The sequence below is a fragment of the Peromyscus leucopus genome, chromosome 18, assembly GCF_004664715.2.
Source record: "Peromyscus leucopus breed LL Stock chromosome 18, UCI_PerLeu_2.1, whole genome shotgun sequence".
NCBI lineage: Eukaryota > Metazoa > Chordata > Mammalia > Rodentia > Cricetidae > Peromyscus > Peromyscus leucopus.
The window spans coordinates 47,335,912-47,356,980 of NC_051078.1; the positions used below are offsets into that span (position 1 = coordinate 47,335,912).

Below are 21,069 nucleotides of genomic sequence, written 5' to 3' on the forward strand. Positions count from 1 at the left end.
AAACACTCCCAGGCTCTTGGTTATGTAATGTTCAGAGTCAGCCCTGGCCAGTTGCCCTTGGCTGCCTGAGCTTGGTCATGAGAGCAGCTTATGTCTTCAGACAGCTGGGAGGCCAGGAGTGGGTGGAGGTGGGAAGCCACTTCACAACCTCTGGCAGTGGGGAAAGGGAAGCCAGAGCTTCTGGCTGCAGCGGAGGCCCCTTCCCTGCCTGCCCTGTAACAACCTCCATTGTCAGAAACTTTGAGGTTGCTGCAGAGAAATAACTGGGGGGCAGGAATTCCGAAACTGGCTTGCCTTCCTTCCTGCCTTCAGGGCTTAGAGGCCCAGTTACCAGAGGCCTTTCTGTCAGCAGAATGTCCCTGGGTGGTGTCACACCCACAAGTAGGAGTTGTTTAGAGGCAAAATAACTGTAGTTTCACCCACCAGCCCTCCAGCCAGCACACCACTCCCAGGCTGGCCCGTTCAGACTCACTGTTCACTGTCCTTCAGCTGGGATCATGGTGTCAGAGGGATGGGCATTTAATAGAGTAATCTTCCCCTTCTTCTGACTAGGTGATATGCCAAGAGTCATGAATTTAATTAAAGGCAGATATGAGTCTCAAGTTGAGACATTAGGCGACCTTTCCTAACCATGTGTGGCTCTGGACATACAGCCTGCAAAAGGTCTAACAGGAGAGAGATTCTTTGGAGGAGGGTAGCTTGTTTCTCCGTCATATCTAATGTCTTTCATTAATTCTGACTCTCTTCCCAGCCTGGTGTTATGACTCACTTAACTAACTGGTCAATGCCTTTTTATTTAGAGAGATCATCTGGCTGCATGTCAGAGCAGGTACTGGTTGGGAATGGGAGTCTGCCCATTCACCCCAGTCCTCTTCAGCCTCCTCTGTGTTTAGCATGGGGTTGTAGGATGGGGAGACAAGGAGATGCTTGTCACAATTAACAAGACTTTATCAAGTGACATTTATTGAGCATACGCTAAGTCCCATGCAATCTGCTAAGCCTTTGTATGGACCAGCTTCATGCCAAGGGCTGAGACAGCCTCCCAACTCTTGGAAGTAATGGAACAGTCAAGACTGTATGAGGAGAAAGTAGCAAATTATAAAGTCTTTACCATGGGGTCTTGGAGGATAAGGAGATAACAAAGCTGGGTGCCTGCAAGCAGATTGGCTGCTCATTTCTACCTACTGTGGGGATTTCTCTCGCCTGCTCATGTCTAGTTCCCTCAGGGGACTTAAAAGGCCAGGTTGCTGGTGTGGTCTAACAGGTGACTGACTCCTGGTGTGCAGCCTGCAAAGGGTTTATCATGTCTTTGGAGGAAGTAAGAGTCAGGCCTGTGAGGCTGGCACTGGTTCCTAGGAGGTTTTGTTATTGGGGATTAGACTACCCCAGAGGGTCAGAAATGGAAGCCAGGCAGTCCTGGAACAGGACTGAAGGAACTTAGAGAAGAGGGGACATGAAGAAGCCAGCATATCTGATCTTTGGGGACAGGCACATGGCCTTCCTTCCTTCCTTCCTTCTCCTGGGCAAACCTTGAGTTCACACAGGTCCATAGTGTGGGGTGGAGGGGTAAGGCTGAAGGGACATCCAGGGAGTTTATTGTAAACCCATACTTAGAGATTAGCTGGGATTGAGCTGCGGTACAAAGGTGGAACTTTCCGGAACTGGCCTCTCATTTGTGGGGACCTTATCTCCCATCAGGACCATGGGAAAGCAGTTTGTTTTGCCAGGGGCTATTGTTTGTACAGCACAGACATGCTTTCAGGCAGGCTGCAAGGGACAGCACGTGGGGGACATTATGTCCCAGTTGGTCCCAGGAGGATCCCAGGGGGACATGTGCTGGTCATGTGCTTTGCCTGTCCTGACCGGGGGGCAGGACAGATCTGCTGGGCAGTTGGAATGTGCTAGGCCCTTTCCTCTGGTTTGTCTAAGCAAATGAACACTGGCAGGGCTTCCTCCAGCTGCAAGACCCCCTGACCTTCAGGCCTCAGGGAGCCATTGTCTTCCAGTGCCTGAGACTCTGGTGGTGAAAGATCCTTATCTAGCCTTGCTGGGCCTACTGGGTTGTCACCAGCTCCATCCACTAAGTGCTTAGTGGAAGTATTTGCCCCAACCCAAATCCTGGTAAGGAAGTCAGTGGAGCTTGTTCTTTATAGGCCATGGTGATGGTACTTCACATCGGGAATCTTAAATGTGTTTCCTGTGGAGCCTGAGTGGTACATCCAGCATCAAGCAAGTCATTGCCGTGGCCTGACTCAACAGCCATGCTCTCCCATGGTGTAACTGAACCCCAAGTTTCCTTGAAGCCCCAGGGAAGGAGAAGGGGTTAGAAGAGATCTACTCCAATCCATTAGGAAAGTACACTCTGTAAACAAGGAGAGGCCTCTAGGTTGTGTAGGTCCAACAGACGGCTTTGTGCCCCGTGGACCACTGCCTCTGCTACCTTTTTGCCGGTTAGAAAATGAGGACTAAAAATCAGCCCATCTGGCTTCATAGGGTATTTGTGAGGTACCAGTGGGCTACACTGTCTGGCTTGTATTAATTACCTGGATAATTAATAATGCATGCCAGGGATACTTTTCTATCGTGAAGCGCCTAGGGGAGGACTAGTGACCACCAGTCATTCCAGGCCCCTTAAGAGGATCAGGCCAGGTCTGGGTGTCCCCCTCTACCTTTCCTGGCTCACAGTTGACAGTGTGGCCTCCGTGGATCAGGACTTGTGTGGCACAGATGGACTCACCCTAGAACTATAGACTGTGTTCAGTCTGTTAAAGTCACAGCAAGTACTCTGAGCACATACCGACAAAGGACCCACAGAGCTAGAAATGGAAGAAGCTTCTGATGCTGAGGAAGCCCGGGTTCTAAGCTTCAAGGGCCGAAAGGGGAGATGGTGACAGATGGCCATTAAGACCACAGACTGGTTGTCTTGCCGGACTTGTTGTTGCTGTTTACCAACTGTGTGACTTAGACAAGCCTCTAAGCCTGTCCAAGACTCAGGCTCCACATCTGTAAAGTGGGCACCTAGGCTCCTGCCTCTCAGGTCCTGGGTATTCAGTGCTTAGACATTCTAGCAATCTCCTAACCTCAGTGTTGCTAACACTGGGCCCAGATAACTCTGTACCCAAGCTATTCTACATGTCATAGGAAGATTCCCAACGTCCTTGCTGTCTGTCCACTCTCCCGCCATTGTCTTGTGTTTCAAATGTTTCCAAAGGGTGCAGCCTTGCCTCTGGTTGACAGCCACTTGATTCAGTCATGTAGATGAATTTTACATAGCTTAATCTAGTAATAATGATATGCTTAATTAATAAGTTTTGATCTTTTTACATTCATGTATATGTAATTTATCTTGAGTAAAGGAACTCAGTGCCACCCCAGAAGCTCAGAAAAGTAAGAACATAGATAGTGCCTGACATGCGCTCACCCGCCTCTAGCCAAATAGAATTTATCTTAGTATCCTCATCTGAAAAGTGGAGTTCTTGGTACCTACTCTCCATTTTTGTGAGGATTTTGTGAGGATACTGTAAAAATCCTGCTATATAGGCCAGCATGTCACAGGGATGTCGTGTGAAGACCAGCGGGCTGGCTAGCTCTCCCCTTGAAACTTACACAGAGCACTTGGAGCTTTTCATAATAGCTGCTTTGAATCTGTGAAGGGATGTTGTGGTTTGAGAGATGTGAGGCAGAGGAGCGGGGTAGGGCAGCTGGATGGGACATGTACCTGGCTGAGGAAAAGAACAGATGCCCTTCTTTGGTGTGCAGGGAACCTTGTGGTCATGAGTTAATAGCCTGCCCATGGAGGCTGTGCAAGGGAACCAGAAATTCATACACTAAACAGCAGCATGCTGATTGGGCCTTGGGCCCTCTCTCACGATCATGTCCCCTTTTGCCCGCAGATGTACCGAGGCTTCAGTAAGATGCCCCACGTGCAGTACATCCACACGGAAGCCTCTGAAAGTCTCTGTGGCCTTAAGCTAGAGGTCAACAAATACCAGTACCTGCTGACAGGTAAGAGTCACCGGGAGCATCAAGGCACTGCTCCCTTGTGCAGGGTCTGCCACAGATGAGTGAGTGGCGTCCTGAGGGTCGTAGCCATGTGTCTCATGAAGTGAAGGATCTGTCTGGTTTACCCAGCCAGTACTGGCTGGCAGCCTTGGCTCCATCGTGCACCTGGTTGTGTCCTGATTTTGTGGCGTCTCAGCTTTAATGTGACGAGAAAGAGGCACAGCACTCTTCTACAGCACTTGACAGTCTGTCTGTCTTATATCCTTGGTTTGTCTTATGTCACAGACTGGTCTTTAGGCTGTCATTGTAGTAATGGCAACATGCAAAACCCTAAGGAATTCTAAGACCTGGTGGCTTTAAGACTTTCAGCAGAATGCTCAATATCTCAAGCTCCATTATCATTTGGAAAACAGGCCAGAGTTCATGTCTAAGGGTGTTGGGGAAGGGGTCACAAACCCAGGGTCAGTGCCTGGCCCTGGCAGTACAGGGTTCTAACGGAATGCCTATTCCTTTGCCTCCTGTCCCATTTCAGGCCGTGTCTATGAAGGCAAGATGTACACAGGGCTGTGCAACTTTGTGGAGAGGTGGGACCAGCTCACCCTGTCCCAGCGCAAGGGGCTCAATTACCGATACCACCTGGGTTGCAATTGCAAGGTGAGTGCTCTAGTATCAGTCTGGAAGCTTTGGTTCCTGCTCTGCTGGGACGGACAGCCTACTGGGGGTGGTACAGGCCTGCTAAGGAATGCTGCCCTGGGGCAAGGCAGGCAAGAAAGCTCCGAAGAATCTCTTTGTTCTGGATCCATGGACTGGATGGTGTCTACTTGGCAGCTGCTGGGTTATGAGGGCTCTTCGGCCTACGGGCCCCTCCCAGCTGTTCAAGGCCAGGACAGGTACAGGAACTTTCCCTGGAGGGTTCTGCCAAGCTGTCCTAAGTAGGTTCACTCTGACAGCTGACTCACTGGAGTCCCTGCCCTGGTGGGCAGGCTGGCTGAGGCCTCTGCTGACATCAGCTGCTGCCCACCGCTTCTCTTTAACCAGGTCCAGTCCCTTCCCCAAGTGTAAAGTCATGGGAGGCAGCTGAGCCACTGTCTCCCCTCATCCTCAGAATAATCTCATGTACTCTTAATCACTATTACTTCATTGTACGGGTAAGAAATGAAGGCTCAGAGATCTTTGCTATGTGATCCTGGGTTCTATAGCTTGCTGAGTCTGCCTTCCACCCCAGGGCCACTGAACTCTGAAATGCATGCTTTCATCTTTCTGATTCCTTCATTTCCTACAACCGTGGTAGTCTCCCCTATTGGGGGATTTATTAAGGCAACTCCACATAGTTAAAAAGGGGGTTTATTTTGGGGTAACTTACAGCCAGTAAAGGGGTCAGTTACAGGATCCGGGAGAGGTGGAGTGCAGTCCACCGGTGTTCTCTGGAGAACTCTGCTCGGTCTACCATCCAACATCCAGGATCAAAAGGAACCAAGAGACTCGGCACATCCAGATGTGCTCCGTCTTGGCCCCGCCCCAGGGTCAGGTCATAGGTAGGCGTGGCAGTTACCCGAAGCCTCACTAGGGGCAGTGCTTCCAGGTCAAATCTGGGACTCACACATTGTGTGACCTGGAGCAAGCTGCTTAACCTTTCCGAACCTCTTATTTATAGAAGGGAGTTAGAACTGTACCAAAAGTTTAGAGGTACTGTGTCTGGTACCCAGTAGATGCTCCGTGGTATGAGCTAGTAGCTACTGTAACTATACTGTCAGCATTAAAGAGCAGGGGTTCCAGGGTTTGAATCCAGGCTGGGCCTGCCATGGTACAGTCTCCTAACTGTGGCTTGTGTGTCACTGCAGATCAAGTCCTGCTACTACTTGCCTTGCTTTGTGACCTCCAAGAATGAGTGTCTCTGGACCGACATGCTCTCCAATTTTGGCTACCCTGGCTATCAGTCCAAACACTACGCCTGCATCCGGCAGAAGGGTGGCTACTGCAGCTGGTACCGAGGATGGGCCCCTCCAGACAAGAGCATCAGCAACGCCACAGACCCCTGAACCCAGACCTGCCCCACCTCACCTCCTTCCCATCCCACTGAGCCTCCCGGACACTAACTCTTCCCAGATGATGACAATGAAATTAGTGCCTGTTTTCTTGCAAATTTAGCACTGGGGACACTTAAAGTCTCTGCTGTCTATGGAGTTGATTTGGAAATACCCTCCTGGCCCTGCACCTACCCCTTCTTTCTTGGTTTTTGACATCACCCATTTCTAACTGGGAATCTCTGGTGCCAAGCCAGAAAGAATGAGGCATGTATACTCCTCTTCTTCATGGTATATAATCTATATTTTTTTAGGAAAATGAAAATTGAAAAATCTGTCCCATTTGGGCATTTAATAGCTACTCTTCTTTCTTCCTCTGTTGACTACATCCTAGACCCACTTCCAGGTACACATCTTCATCCTAGCACACAAAGAGCATAGAAAAGGAAGCAGGCAGAAGTCCAACCGTTTCCTAGTCAGTCAAGGGCAGCAAGCAGACAGACGCCAGGTATTCGAAAGACCTTATCCACAGAGGCTATACAACTGTGTATCTGGATCAGATGGTCTGTCTATGTCTGTGTGTCAGAGGGAGGGAGGGAAGGGGGAAACTGCAGGAGCAGGTCTGAGATGACACACAGTTCCCCTGCCCTGGGATACTTGGGTTGACCAGATGTTTCAGGTCCTGGAGCAAGCATCCATGTCAGAGTAACAGAACTGAGTTGGTGAAGACTTAAACATCTGCCTGAGTTCAGCAGACAACCTGTCTGTGTGTGCAAAAACTCAGACAAAGGGTTGAGGTGAACATCTTTCCTCTCTTGCCTCCCATGAGACATCCTCCTGGGAATTCTTGGGGAAGTTTGATCGAGGCTTGCCAACATATAAGCTGGAGAAATACACACCAGACACTATCCACAGTTATAGTCAAATAGATTTGGGTAGAGAATACTATTTCCAAAGTAGTGTTTAGCTCATCTAGGGGACATGTTTATATACACATTTTTCATATACCCACAGGGGATTATGAGCTAATTTTTATAGGACACAGAATTCTATTCAATGCTGTTAAATATGCGAATAGTTTAATCTCTTTTCTTTTGTTGTTTGATGGGAAATTGTGACATTCCAAGTTGACTTTTTTTCATTTGAATTAAAAATTTGAAACTCTGAACACCCTCAGCACCCTCTTGTCCCTGTAACTGGGGTCCTCTGACCTCTCACCTCCTTTCTTCCTTCTGCTTTGTGTTCGGGGTGTCCTTCACTTAATTGCCTTACTGGCCAGCTGATGGCAGGTGAGCGGGAGTGTAGGTTAGGGCCTTCCTTCACAGGAGAGGGACAGTTGCACAGTGTCCTGCCCCAGTGGAATGCCTCCTCTCCTGGATCTGGGGACAGCATACACTTCTTCCCCAGCTCAGTAGTGGGTGAACATCACCTCCTGAGGTGGTCACCTCACAGAATGAACATGGTTGGTTGGTCACTGAGGGAGCCAGGCTCTGCTGTCAAACTGTAGGCCGTTTATTGTATTGTATTTTTGTTTTTAAAATAAAACTATAATATAATTTTTCCTATTAAATAAGATTATTTTAAGTTTTAGTGTCATAAATGCATTGCCAATAGTAGGTGATAATGTGTATTTTACAGAGTTTGAGGTGGCAAGGTGGTGACATTTAACATTACTCTCTGTCTCTTTTCAGAGTATGGGTATTTAGCCCCTATTAGTATCATATCTTCAGCTCATTCCACTTTAGGAAACATAGTTACCAATTATAAGTAGAAAGAGAGAGAGAGAGAAGCCCACAGGTTCCAGTGTCTGTCCCCCGGCCCCTCCCCACATACACCAATGCTTTGGCTTGTGTTTGACAGCCTCGCAGAGCAGGAAGACTGTTCAGGCGATGGGTGTCAAGTTTCCTCTTGGCTGATTTCATTCCCCTGTGCTCACAGGGAACAGAAGGCATGGCCCTTCCCATGGTATGGAGCAGAAGGAGCTGAGGTCAGCAAGCCAGTACTTCTTAAGGGGTGACTTACTGTTTGGGGTTCTTTACTTCAACCTCAGAGTCTCCTAACATGGAGCTCCTGCTCTACCCTGCTCAAGTGCCCTCCTTTATGCGCACCCCAGCGTCTCTTCCAAGAGGCCTGTAGCCATTCTCAATTCCCATGTCATCAGCCCACTCCTAGAGGGAGAGACGAGGTGAGACCTGAGCTTGAGGCATCTGAACTTAGCCTGAAGATAAAATCAGCTGCTGAACCATGGCCACAGGTGTCTGGTGAGGCCCTGGTGAGAAGTCCCTGGCAAGGAAGGGTCTTCTGGAAAGTCACATCATTGGAGGGCGGTTTTTGAGCTTTCTATAAGCTATAGCTTTGTTTATTTCACCTGTTCACTTACTGTATAATTTAAAATCATTTATGTAGCTGAGACACTTTGATATTTCAATCATATCATGAATGTTTTATTTTGCTAAATCATGTGTAGGCTCTCATGTGTACACTGTGTCTAAGAGAAGAAGAAAAAAAAAAAGAAAGGAAGGAACCCACATGCCATTTTCCTGATTCAAATTCTACAGTAGAATGGAGGGTAGAATACTGGGACTCAAGCACTCAGCTAGACTGGAGTTCAAGGAAAGAGAAGGTACTAGAAACAGCCTCCTCCCCATGGAATCCCAAGGGTGGGAAGGAGAAGAAGAAAAACAAAACAAACACAAAAGTGCACTGATGTCCTTGTCCTGTATCAGCTAGCCCTGGGTCATCTGCCACCCACTTCCTAAGACCTTTCTCCTACTCAACCAGGAAGCTATGTTTTCTGCAAAGTCCGGGGTCATGGCAACCGTGACTCCAAGCTCTCTTTGTCTCATCCAGGCATCTTTTCTGCCTTCTAACCAAGGAATTCCTACCCACAAGCTGTTGCTTCCCAGGCTAGCACTCTGCTTTAGCCAGGGCAGGGAGCTTAAGGAAACCCCAGGACCTACCTTCTCCAGCCCTATCCCTGCCACACAAACACCGTTTCGTGCTGTGCTTCTTAAACAATAAAGTACACACAATGACTTTTGGGGATAGATCTGTCTGGGAGATAATGTACATCCAGGAAGCATTACCCTTCCATGCCTCGTGCCTAGGTGGCACATAGGTGGTTGGCTCCCTGCTACTTAAAGTTAAAAACATCACTCTAGTGTTTGTATCAGAGAGAATCATTAAAAATTAAATCTATTGGCAGAAGTACAATAAAATGGGAGAAGGCAGGAGAGATGGTCTTGACAGATCTAAGCTGGCTATTTGGATTGAGGAGGAGGGGACCTAAGAAAATGACCATGTTCTTAGGACAGGGGTACCTTAGATTCTCTATGACTACTTTTCCTTTATCCAGTTGGCCGTGCTGAAGCCCAGTAATGATGAAGAGACACCAACCAGAGAAAACCCTGTCTAGAAGGAATGTATTTGTTGCTAAATTTTGTAGCACTGTTTACAGTTTTCCTCCATGTTATTTATGAATTTTATATTCCGTGAATGTATATTGTCTTGTAATGTTGCATAATGTTCACTTTTTATAGTATGTCCTTTATTCTAAACAGTAAAGTGGTTTTATTTCTATCACACACCCACTGTCTCTTGCCTTCTTGTGTCCCGTCTTGTGGTGGGGGTGGGGTGGGGTGTTACATTGATATCAGAGAGGATCTTGCAAGCAAACGCTGCCTGTCCTCCTCCACACTCCTGCACACACCCTCCTTCCACCCATGTCCAGTTTGGGGTCACCTTGATTAAGCCCCTTTTTTTGCAACAGATTTCAGGAGAGTGTCCTTAGCCCCTTATAGCTGCCAACTCAGCACTAACTCCCTCATTCTGCTGGCAGGATCACCCCCAGTTCAGTGTTCAAAAGATCTCTATCTAATCCCCTGTGAGCGGACAGGGCTGGGACCTGTCTCAGCCTTCCTCATTTTTCCCCCTGGGAATTCCATGGCCAGAGAAGGTGTGGAAGCTTGCAGGCAGCCATACTTGATGCCAATGGTCTAACTGAAATCCTGAGTGAAGCTCCTAGTTGGGAATGCCAGTAATTCCTGAGGCCCTAGGACAACTGGCCAGCTTCTCCCAGCACTCTGTGGGCTACTGTCTACTACATACCACCACATAACTGTGAGCCCTCCCTTGCCAGAGTTCCACGTCATGGCCTTTGCCCTAATTTGAAAGGTCTTCCACTCTGAGTGCCCACCAGGCACAGCATTATGCATGCTCTTGCACAGGCCTTATCAACCTGCTGTGGCTCTGCCACTCTCAATGAGATTAGATTCTAAAATCTAGTCAGTAGACTGGGCGGCAATTAGTAATCAACTGCTTTGAAGGCAAACCCTGGATTTTCTTGGTTAGTTTATACATGTTCTGTGTTACTGAGACCTTGTCACTATAGTTACCAAACACTAGAAAGAAATACCTTATGGTGGGGAGGGTTTGTCTTCTGCTGGGGAGGGTTTATCTTATGGTGAGGAGGGTTTATCTCATGGTGGGGAGGTTTATCTTATGGTGAGGAGGGTTTATCTCATGGTGGGAAGGGTTTATCTTATGGTGGGGAGGTTTATCTTATAATGGGGAGGTTTATCTTATGGTGAGGAGGGTTTATCTCATGGTGGGGAGGTTTATCTTATGGTGAGGAGGGTTTATCTCATGGTGAGGAGGGTTTATCTCATGGTGGGGAGGTTTATCTTATGGTGAGGAGGGTTTATCTCATGGTGAGGAGGGTTTATCTCATGGTGGGGAGGTTTATCTCATGGTGAGGAGGGTTTATCTCATGGTGAGGAGGGTTTATCTCATGGTGAGGAGGGTTTATCTCATGGTGAGGAGGGTTTATCTCATGGTGAGGAGGGTTTATCTCATGGTGGGGAGGTTTATCTTATAATGGGGAGGTTTATCTCATGGTGAGGAGGGTTTATCTCATGGTGAGGAGGGTTTATCTCATGGTGAGGAGGGTTTATCTTATGGTGAGGAGGGTTTATCTCATGGTGAGGAGGGTTTATCTCATGGTGAGGAGGGTTTATCTCATGGTGGGGAGGTTTATCTTATAATGGGGAGGTTTATCTCATGGTGAGGAGGGTTTATCTCATGGTGAGGAGGGTTTATCTCATGGTGAGGAGGGTTTATCTCATGGTGAGGAGGGTTTATCTCATGGTGGGGAGGTTTATCTTATGGTGAAGAGGGTTTATCTCATGGTGAGGAGGGTTTATCTCATGGTGAGGAGGTTTATCTCATGGTGGGGAGGTTTATCTTATGGTGGGGAGGTTTATCTTATGGTGGGGAGGATTTTTCTTATGATGGGGAGGTTTATCTTCTGCTGGGGAGGGTTGTTTTGTTTTGGCTCCTGGTTTCAGAGGCTTTGGGTCCCCATGCCCAGGGGCTGTGATAGGACCAGCAGTTTTCATCATGATAGACTGGAAGTAGAAGAGAATGCCGAAGCCCCAGCCTTCCTCCACTTCCTTTAATCCCATCTGGGCCCCTGACTTCACAGATGGGACCCACATTCCAAGTTGGTCTTTCCTGGCTTAGTTAATCCTCTATGGAAGGGCCCTGACAGACACCTAGAAAGTACATTACTTATCTGGGTGCTTTTCATTCTAGTCAAATTGATAATTCGGATTTACCATTACACTCCGACTAACCAGACATCCTGGATTCTGTGACCAATGGTTAGATACAGTAGACAGACAACCAATGAGGGCCTCAGACATCCTGGATTCTGTGACCAATGGTTAGATACAGTAGACAGACAACCAATGAGGGCCTCAGACATCCTGATTCTGTGACCAATGGTTAGATAGAGTAGACAGACAACCAATGAGGGCCTCAAACATCCTGGATTCTGTGACCAATGGCTAGATACAGCAGACAGACAACCAATGAGGGCCTCTGACTGGCTGGCTCGCTCTCAGTGAAGCCTGCAGCTCTTCCTGGCAGTGTCTTCAAATAGACCCGTCCAGCTCAGCTGCCAGGGCCTGAGAGTCTACAGTCAGACCACAGTGCTAGCCAGGATGAGCACACAATGCACTTGTTCCCTGCGATCCCTGTTCCCTGCAAGGCCAAGTGCACTGACCACGCACCAATCACATAAGCAGGCATGCTATAATCTGATTCCAGCAACTCAAAAACTCTGCTACCAAAATTCTAACTGTGGACATTAGTCTTAAACCTTCCAAACAGTAAGAGAGCCGCATCTCTCAGCTCAGGCCTAGTACACTCACAGAGATAACACAGGCACACTTCAAAGAAAGAAAATGGAACATGTGAGCACACTGCTCTTTAATAATCAGCTCAAGTTAGCCGGGTGGTGGTGGTGGTGGTGGTGGTGGCGGCGGCGGCGGCGGCGGCGGCGGCGGCGGCGCACGCCTTTAATCCCAGCACTTGGGAGGCAGAGCCAGGCGGATCTCTGTGAGTTCGAGGCCAGCCTGGGCTACCAAGTGAGCTCCAGGAAAGGTGCAAAGCTACACAGAGAAACCCTGTCTCGAAAAACCAAAAAATAAATAAATAAATAAATAAATAAAAATAATCAGCTCAAGTAAAATATTACAGCTTTTATTAAAATTACAGTGGAAACCAGGTCCCAGGAAAAGCATACTGAAGTTAACATTTTACCATAAAAATATGTTTGCCCTTTATGCTCAACCTCTGGTGCCAGGAGCCAACTCAAGAGGTCCCTTGCTGTGTGTCCCAGAATGCCAAGTAGCTTTGTCACCTGCCCTGTTGCCTGAAATTGCCCTGGAGAAGTTGAATCTTCCCCAAGGAACACTAGACATTCCCACAAGCACAGGACATGAAGGCTCCTATGTGGAGTTCAGGTAACCAGGAAGCAAGCTGTGAGCTTCCCCGAGAGACTCAGGAGACAGACATGTAAGGTCATCCCACATCATGAAGATAAGCAGAGTTAAAAAAGCACTCACCATTGGCTTGTGGTTGGGGAAAAATGTTTGCTCCACGAGTGGAAACTTCTCAGGACCCAAAGAATGGAAGATCTTAATGAGCTGAGAGAACTGGGAGAGAAAAGAGAGCTCATTAGGCAGCCGGGGTCTCCCACTAGGGTCCTAGCACCCACTTGACCCTGGCCTTCAAGCATCTGTCCTGTTCTAGAAGCTGTTGCTCACCACTAGGATGAAAAGCCAACTTCCTTGGCTAGGTGTTGCCCTCTCTTTTACCCCTTGTGCCTGCCCCTGACCCAGAAGGTAGGCAGGTCACTGGCTTCAGTTCAACTACATTCTACGAGCACTTTACTGCATTCTGGGCCATTTCACACAAGGCCCTTGCCCCCAGTACAGCCTTCTGGGGGTTCTGCCATTTTGCTGCCTGCAATATCTCTATTTCTAGGACACTATGCAGGCACTTTATAAATGAGAAAGCCAGACTCCCTCAGTCAAGTTCTCACTGTTACCAGCTGTAAGACCTGGAGGGCAGGTTCAAAAACCTGTTTCCTAATTTGTAAATATAAACTATACAAAAATCTCACTCACTGGATTGCTAGCACACCACTGCCTAACTCATGCTGTACGTGATGAATATTTCTTCTGCTTTTCCGACTCTACACATTCCAAAGACTCATACAGGTCCCCACTGTGCATCACTTATTTCTTCACTTCCCAACTGGACCTCAGATTAGCTTGTGCTTGCAGGGTAAGGGTCAGATCCCGTGGCCACCACCTCATGTTGTGCAGAGCTCACAAGGCATCTGGTGTTGTGTATGATGATAGGACAAGCCTGCCAGGCCAGGCCTAGGGAAGACAGGTAACACTACCAGGTTGAGATGCTAAGGTATTGCTGATGGGAAGCATGGGGAACTGGGGACATAGAGGAGGGTGTGGGTCATCGAGAAGCCTCCATGGACCTACGCCCTAAGAGGAAGAAGGGTACCGTGTGTGTTCAAGGAGACCACTGTTTCTGAAGGCCTTCAGTGGCTTCCATGGCTGTGGCCTCAGGTGCAGGGGGATGGTGAGGAAGCAGGCAAAGGGTGGTCCATCACAGGTCATCATGAGCTTTAAAAGGCTGGACCAAGGATCTTATTCACTCAAAAGGCAAAGGAGAATTACAGGTGGACACCAGAAGAACAACTTGGCCTCTCCAAACACAGGTACCTCGTGGCTAGAAGAAGAGCCATATTTTGTGCCAGGAAAATACTGATATCTGGGGCAGAGAAATAAGGAAGCTAAAGAAATTCCTGCTCTTTACTGGATTTCTGTGCACTCTTGGGAAATAGCCCACACATGTAGCACAGAACAGAATCATTCTAAAAGGCTTGGAGAACTGTTTGGGTGTGTCCCTCATCTTACAGATAAGAAAGCTGGAGTTCAAAGAGGGACTGAAGAGCTACAGCACTTACTGCCGGCTCTGTGGGCTTCAGTTTTGCTCTGTAGACCAGGTTGGCCTCGAACTCACAGAGATCCGCCCGGCTCTGCCTCCTGAGTGCTGGGATTAAAGGCATGTGCCACTGCCACCCGGCCAGTTTCCTTTTTTTGTACAGTGGAAATGCCTGGGATGTGGGTCTTGGGGCTGAGCACTCGACATAGTGAGTGCTAATAAAGTTGCTACTGTCAGAACTATGGCCTGCTTCCTTCTCAGGCATCCAAATCTTAGATTCCATGAGTCAAAACTCTTAGTTATGACATAAAGAAACCACAGCCAGGAAGGCAGCAGCCAAGACTATCCATACCTATTAAATTAACCTAAGTAGTCATTCAACAAATACTCAGAACCACCAGCCTAGACTTGGTCCATGTGTAAGAGGCAGGAATTGTTGCCACCATTTATAAAGAATATGCTGTGTACAAGCCACCATTACACACACTTTACATGTCCCCCCTGGAAACCAGAAAAACCCTATTATTACCACCCTTTTCTAAATAAGGACACCAAGTCTGAGAGGCTAATGCAACTGCTCGAGAGTACACATAAGTGGAGAAACTTGGCCTTGGTCAATCTAGCTCCTGTGCCAGACTCTAATCAGTGTTCTTCACTCCCAGGTGATGACAGACAGGCAGCCAAAAAGGGTGACCAGAGAGCTGAGACGTTTCATGGTATTTTCTCCACACCTCTGAGCTTCCTTTGTTTTCCCCCGAGGTACATACCATAGGGCAGATGACACAGTGGTCATATTTGTTAACAGACTGTCTCACCAGAATGGTAGGCTAAGGGCAGGTACTCTGGTGCCATTACTATGTGTGTATAGGCTGCATTGCTTGTATAAGGGAGAGAAATGATGTATAAAGGAATGGTGTCAATGAGGTGCAGACCCATGTGTGGGGCACTAGAAGAGAGGAGGGCTGCTATTTGGGGAAGGTCCTTTGCTTTTGTGTAACATTTGAATGGGAACTTGAGTAACCCAATGGAATGTTCGAGATGAGTGAATCAATGGGGAGGAAGCAAAGGTGAGGGCTGGAGAAAGGGCTTCCCCATTCACTAGCCCTAAGATTCCAGAGACTTCTGAAGTTAAGCCTTCTCCTCTGTAGGACAGAGGAATGATGCGATCTCAACCGCATGATAGCATGGGTACCTGTGGCAATTTTCTGGTATTCAGTAAGTGTTTCATAACTTTGAAGAGCAACAGTAAGAAAATTCTACTAGGATGTTAAAAATAACGAGATATGTTTGTCTGTCTGTTTGAGTCAGGGTCTCCCATAGCCTGGGTTGGACTAGAACCCCTAACTACATAGCCAAGGATGACCTTGTCTGATCCTCCTGCCTCCATCTCCTTAGGGCTGGGATTATAAGTGCACCACCACATCTGGTTTATACAGACTGGAAATTGAGCCCAGCATGCTATCAACTGAACTATATCCCCAGCAAGACTACTATTACTATAACACGATCCTGCATCATAATGTGTTAAACATAATATTTTCCAGGCTGCAATTCCCAGAAGAGACCCAGGGTCAAGTTGCTTGCTTGGTTGCTTAAATAAGGTTCTTCTCCTTGCTGTGGCTCTGGATGGTGAATGGAGCCATTTATAGGCTGGGAGACCACCTCACACTTCCCAGTTCCCTCCATGTGGGCCTTCTGTCACCTACCACCCAGGGCTTGCTGCAGAAGTTGTACACGGAGTAGAGAGAGTTGACAGCAGGAAGCCCTCCATACTGAAGGCCGATGACCAGGCTGCGGTAGTCCTCAGCCAGGGCCATGCTGTAGGCATGCTGTCGGACCAGGATAAAGTCCGGTTTGAAGGACCTGCCAAGAGAGGGAGCAACAGTTGCATTACCACATGGTAGTATAACCAAGGCTTGCTGGTTACAGCCTTGACTCCATGTGGTGGCTAGCCACAGGAGCTCTCAGCAGAGAGGGCAGGGTAGGGGAGGATGGAGAGGGCCAGGCGCAACTCACGGCTACCCAACTACAAAACAGATGAATTTAAAAGAACAGACACTTTCTTGTGTTTGGATTTTAGGCTGTTCCCTAGATTTCTATCTTATTTACAACAAGGAAAAACGTGTCAAATAACTGAACAGTGGAGTAACTTTTTGCTAGGTTCTGAGCAACTTACAGAACACATGCATTCCCTTGGGTATTGGATGCTACCAACTCCCGTTTCTCATTGGTACATCCTAACACTCAGGAAGATACATAATTGCTTAAAGTGACATGCTGCAGGTAAGTACCAGGTGTGTATAGCTGTCAGCCGTCTGGTAGCTGGGCTTCTTCCTTGTAGATTTCCCATCAAACTGGCCTTGTGCCTTCTCAGTAGCAACCCTAGAAAGTGGTCAAGACCAACTGCACACAGGTTCTTTTCCGGGCCCCCTGGAGCCAGGGTTCTGATGAATGCTTCCCAACAGAGTTGGGGGAGGGTTGGAATGTGCTCCCCAACCCCGGCCCCCATTTGGCAAGATTTGAAACTCTGAGAAATTAACTTCCTCAAACCACAAAACTGGTGAGTAGGAGCACTGCCTTTGAACTCTGTCATTGGTTTAAGCCCTTATGCTTTTTACCCCACACCCTGGCTCCTGACAGATTTACAGTGTTTTATTTACACTGTCAAAGGCCAACTTATTTCTGTGCTCCTTACTTCTAAGACACATGAGAAACCCAACCTCACAGTGGGCAGAGGGTGGACACTCAACATGGCGCCATTGATCTGTCTGTCTCCTCTGGAGTAATATCCTTAACTTCACAAAAACAGTCTCTTTAAAATAATTCAAATATAAGCTAAAATAACTCTCAGAGGGAAGGACTTGCTCCTCCCGAGGATAGACAAAAAGAATGTGCGCAGTGCTGATGTGTCTCAGGTCATGTTGACCTTGGTTCTCAACAGATACCCCAGTGTCTGACACCTCCAGGAAAAGTATGTGAAGGGTAGGTGTGGTGGAGATGCCTGTGAACATCACCCTCTCCCTCCTGTCAAAACAAATGCAAGGTCTTCTCTGCTAAGTGCTAACTCGTCTCCACAGGCCACTTAAACCAGACTGTGGTATGTCTTCAGGAGTCTGACTCACAATGTGTTTATAGGAATGGTCAGCCTTAGAGTAAGAAAGTGAAAGTTAGAATCTTGGAGGGCTGAAGAGATGGCTTAGCGGTTTAGAGCACTGGCTGCTCTTCCAGAGGACTTGGGTTCAATTCCCAGCACCACGCAGCAGCTCACAACTGTCTGTAACTCCAGTTCCAGGGGAATCTGACACCCTCACACAGACATACATGCAGGCAAAATACAAACACACATAAAAACTGGTCTTAGAATAAGAGCAACTGAGCTAGAAGAATGAAGGAAGGATTTGATGGCAATCAGAAGCAATTGTAAGAGAACCATTTTCTACTTTTATATGATTTACCGAAAAACCCATGGAATGTAAAAATCAGCAAACAAATTGCTGGAGATCTTACAAACTGCAGAGAAAATTCCTAACAATCTTTATGTACACATTTTGATCCAACTATGTATTTTACTATGTACAGCATGCATTCATACACATAATTGATTTCATGCTTTCTATCAGTGATGATTCTGGAATTTTCTACACAATGCAATGACATGGATGGTTCCTCGATGACCAAAATACTTTTAAAAATGAATTTCTTTCCTTTTGCTTTCTTCCCCCTCCCCTTTCCTCTGCTTTTCCCTCCTTTCCCCCTCGGCAGCTCCTTTCTCTCCATCTCCTCTCCTTTCCTCTTCCCTCTCTTCCTCCTCCTTTTCCTCTGTCCCCTTTTCTTCCCACCCTTCATCATTGCTGGGAATCACATTCAGGGACCTGCACTCTGTTTTCCTCCTTTGGTAATTCCCTCAGATTGCCCTAAAGGACACCCCCCCCCCAACCGCGTTCAAGGTTCGTTTCTCCAATTCCCATCTCATGACATCTTTGCCAGCCCCACAGGTGCTTTGTTTTGATTTTCCTTGTGTTGTTATTTGCAGGGCTTGGGTCTAAGCCAGGACCTTGTGCATGCTCTACTGAGCTATAGCCCATTCATTTTATTTATTTATTTATTTTTGAGACATGGTCTCGTTAAGTTGCTCAGGCTAGTCTTGAACTCCCTCTGTAGCCTAGGCTTGCCTTGAACTTGTCTTTTTGCCTTAATCTCCCAAGTAGCTGGGGTTACAGGCCTGTAGCCACCAGGTCTTGCAATATTACAGTTACAAGTGTTTAAATTTGATGAGTGACATCCTCTAAAAATCCCCATCTCTCTGTTGTTGGACTTTGATTTTTTTTTTTTTTTTTGGACAGGGATTCTCTGTGTAGTTTTGGTGCCTGTCCTGGATCTTGCTCTGTAGACTAGGATGGTCTTGAACTCACAGAGATCTGCCTGGCTCTGCCTCCCGAGTGCTGGAATTAAAGGCATGTGCCACGGCCGCCCTGATTTTAATCATTTGCTTTGTCATTTTTATATGACTGCTCACATCTCTCTCTTAAAAACCATGTCTCTCCCTTTTGCTCCCCCTTAAGGCCTCTGTATTAAGGATACTGCCTTCCCCCTATCAAGTGTGGCAACAGTTTTACTAGGTGCTTCTTTTTAAAAGGCACATAAAGGTGTTTGACTCATACTTCCTCTCGACTAGTTTATCTGCTATTGCCTCTTGCTTTCTCTCTATGTTTTGCTGCTTAGAGGGTCCAGGCAGTTGGACAGAATCCCTTCCTGACAGGGTGGTCTCCATTGTAGACAATACTGGTGGTGAACTCGGTGTCTTGCCAGGGGTAAGGTCACCTTGAGGAAGCAGTCAGAGGTCTCATGCTGGCCATCTTCTTAGCTTCTTTAGAGGTGTGAAGAATTTATAACAGGGACACAAACCAAGAAAATATAGCCAAAGCCTCACTGTTTAGGAAGAGAGTGTCCAGGCCAGCTTCCAAGGACAGAATAGTGCTTTTAAGATTTCATTTTTATTTTCAATTATGTGTCTGGGGAACAGGATGAGACAAGTTGTACATGTGGATACAGTGCTCCCAGAGGCCAGAAGAGGGCGTTAATGAGGATGTGCACAGGAAGGGATGAAAAGACAGTAAACATGAGGAGGAATGGCCAATGTGAAGGGGAGGGGGTCCCTTCCTTGTGGTCACAGGGAAGCAATGAATTCTGATGGTCAGGGTGTCCAGGCAATAGTGTGTGGCCCTGGTAACTATGGGCTGCCTTACAGTGTCACAGGTTCAGTATTTATGGAGGAATATCGGCCCCAACAAGAAAACTTCAGCCCCACGGAAGTCACGTTAACCTCCCGTGACCTCTTAAGAGGCTCACATCCAGTGATGAAGGGTAGTACGTGCCACATGTAAGGTACCCGGGCTGGCTAGGCATGTGGTACAGTCTATAGGCATGGTCACTGCTACACAGAATACACAGGCTCCTCCCTGACAGAGCTCCAGGAATATACAGATTAGTGTCCAGTAGCAGGTAGCTGCTTCCCTTGAACCCGGCACTCTGGTTTCTCTGTCCAGCCAGAAGGTGATCACATCATTCATGTCTTCCAAACATCCAAGCCTCTGGTCCCTGGATATTTCCAAGCACTACAGCAGAGGCTGAAGTTTCTAAGATGATGGGGACATGATCCCTGCTTTTATAGAACTGACAGCCCGGGAGCAATCTGGTGCCATACGTATGAAGGAGACACTACACGAATGTCAAACACATTTGTGTTCACACAATAATTGTGTTGGCCTTATTCACAATAGCCAAGTTATGGAGTCAGCCCAGGTGTCTATCAACAGATGAATGAGCACAGAAATGGAGTTTTATTCAGCCATAAATAAGAACAAAATTAGGTCATTTGCAGGAACACGAATACAACCAGAAATCATTACGTTAAACAAAATAAGTCAGACTCAGAAGGACAAATATCAACCACTTGTTTTCTTTAATTTTGGGATCATAGATTCTATATGGATACATAGAATCAAGAGACATGGGAAAGGAGAGTCAAGGTTGTCTGGCTTGGGGAAAATGAATGTGATTAACAGGAAGGAGGAGTAAGAGGAGGGAGTGGTTGTAGTCAAAATACACATATATGAACAGATGTCTTTTTGAAGAAACGCCTGTGACCTCTTAAGATTCTCACACCTAATGTGGGAAAGATGTATATGTGTAGATGTACAACAAATATACATCAAGTTAAAAACAAAAAGCAAGCAAAGGTGTGGATAAGATGCTAAAGTGGACCAAACAGTGTATCCAGTTCTTCCTGGGAGCAGGCGTGGGTGACTGTGTGTAGAATGGCTTAGGTCTTGAACTAGAAGCAGGCTTCTTCACGGACAGGGATTTAAGGGCTCTCCAGATAGCAGGAAGGGTGTTGTGGGCTCTATTTTATCTGCCAATATCTTCTTTTCTTTTTTGGTAGGCAGAACTCATGATCAATTCCCTCTCATTAGCAAACCGTATTGCTGTGGTGGGAACTGGTTTTAGATGAGGACCCATGAAGAATGGCCTCCCTTGGAATTGCTGTCTGTGAAATGTAGGGAAAAGGAGTGAAGTTAAGCTAAGGAGTGAAGGAGAAGCTAAGAAGAAGTTAGCTGATGGAGACCTTTTTTTTTCTACATGGAAGAATCCCTTTTTTTTTTTTTTTTTTAAAGAATAGATGCCCTTATGGCCTTTTGGGACAGAGGCAAAAGCCCTGCCCAAGGTTGCC

The 21,069-nt window shown here is 47.2% G+C and overlaps 2 protein-coding genes across 3 annotated transcripts in view; one reads left to right on the forward strand and one right to left on the reverse strand.

The window, feature by feature from the left end:
• Positions 1 to 9,612, forward strand: part of Timp3 (TIMP metallopeptidase inhibitor 3) — a 48,590-nt gene extending 38,978 nt beyond the window's left edge. Inside the window, exons 3-5 of the mRNA XM_028883661.2 lie at positions 3,894 to 4,005; positions 4,535 to 4,656; positions 5,844 to 9,612. Of these exons, the coding sequence (XP_028739494.1) occupies positions 3,894 to 4,005; positions 4,535 to 4,656; positions 5,844 to 6,041 (432 nt within the window). The 3' untranslated portion in view covers positions 6,042 to 9,612. The remainder of the gene's footprint in view (positions 1 to 3,893; positions 4,006 to 4,534; positions 4,657 to 5,843) is intronic.
• The window catches only part of Syn3 (synapsin III), a 439,566-nt gene that overhangs the window by 269,490 nt on the left and 149,007 nt on the right, over positions 1 to 21,069 (reverse strand). For both annotated transcript variants that reach the window (XM_028883656.2, XM_028883658.2), the window contains exons 5-6: positions 16,046 to 16,202; positions 12,935 to 13,024 (exon numbers count right to left, since the gene is read on the reverse strand). In XM_028883656.2, coding sequence (XP_028739489.1) covers positions 12,935 to 13,024; positions 16,046 to 16,202 — 247 coding nt within the window. The remainder of the gene's footprint in view (positions 1 to 12,934; positions 13,025 to 16,045; positions 16,203 to 21,069) is intronic.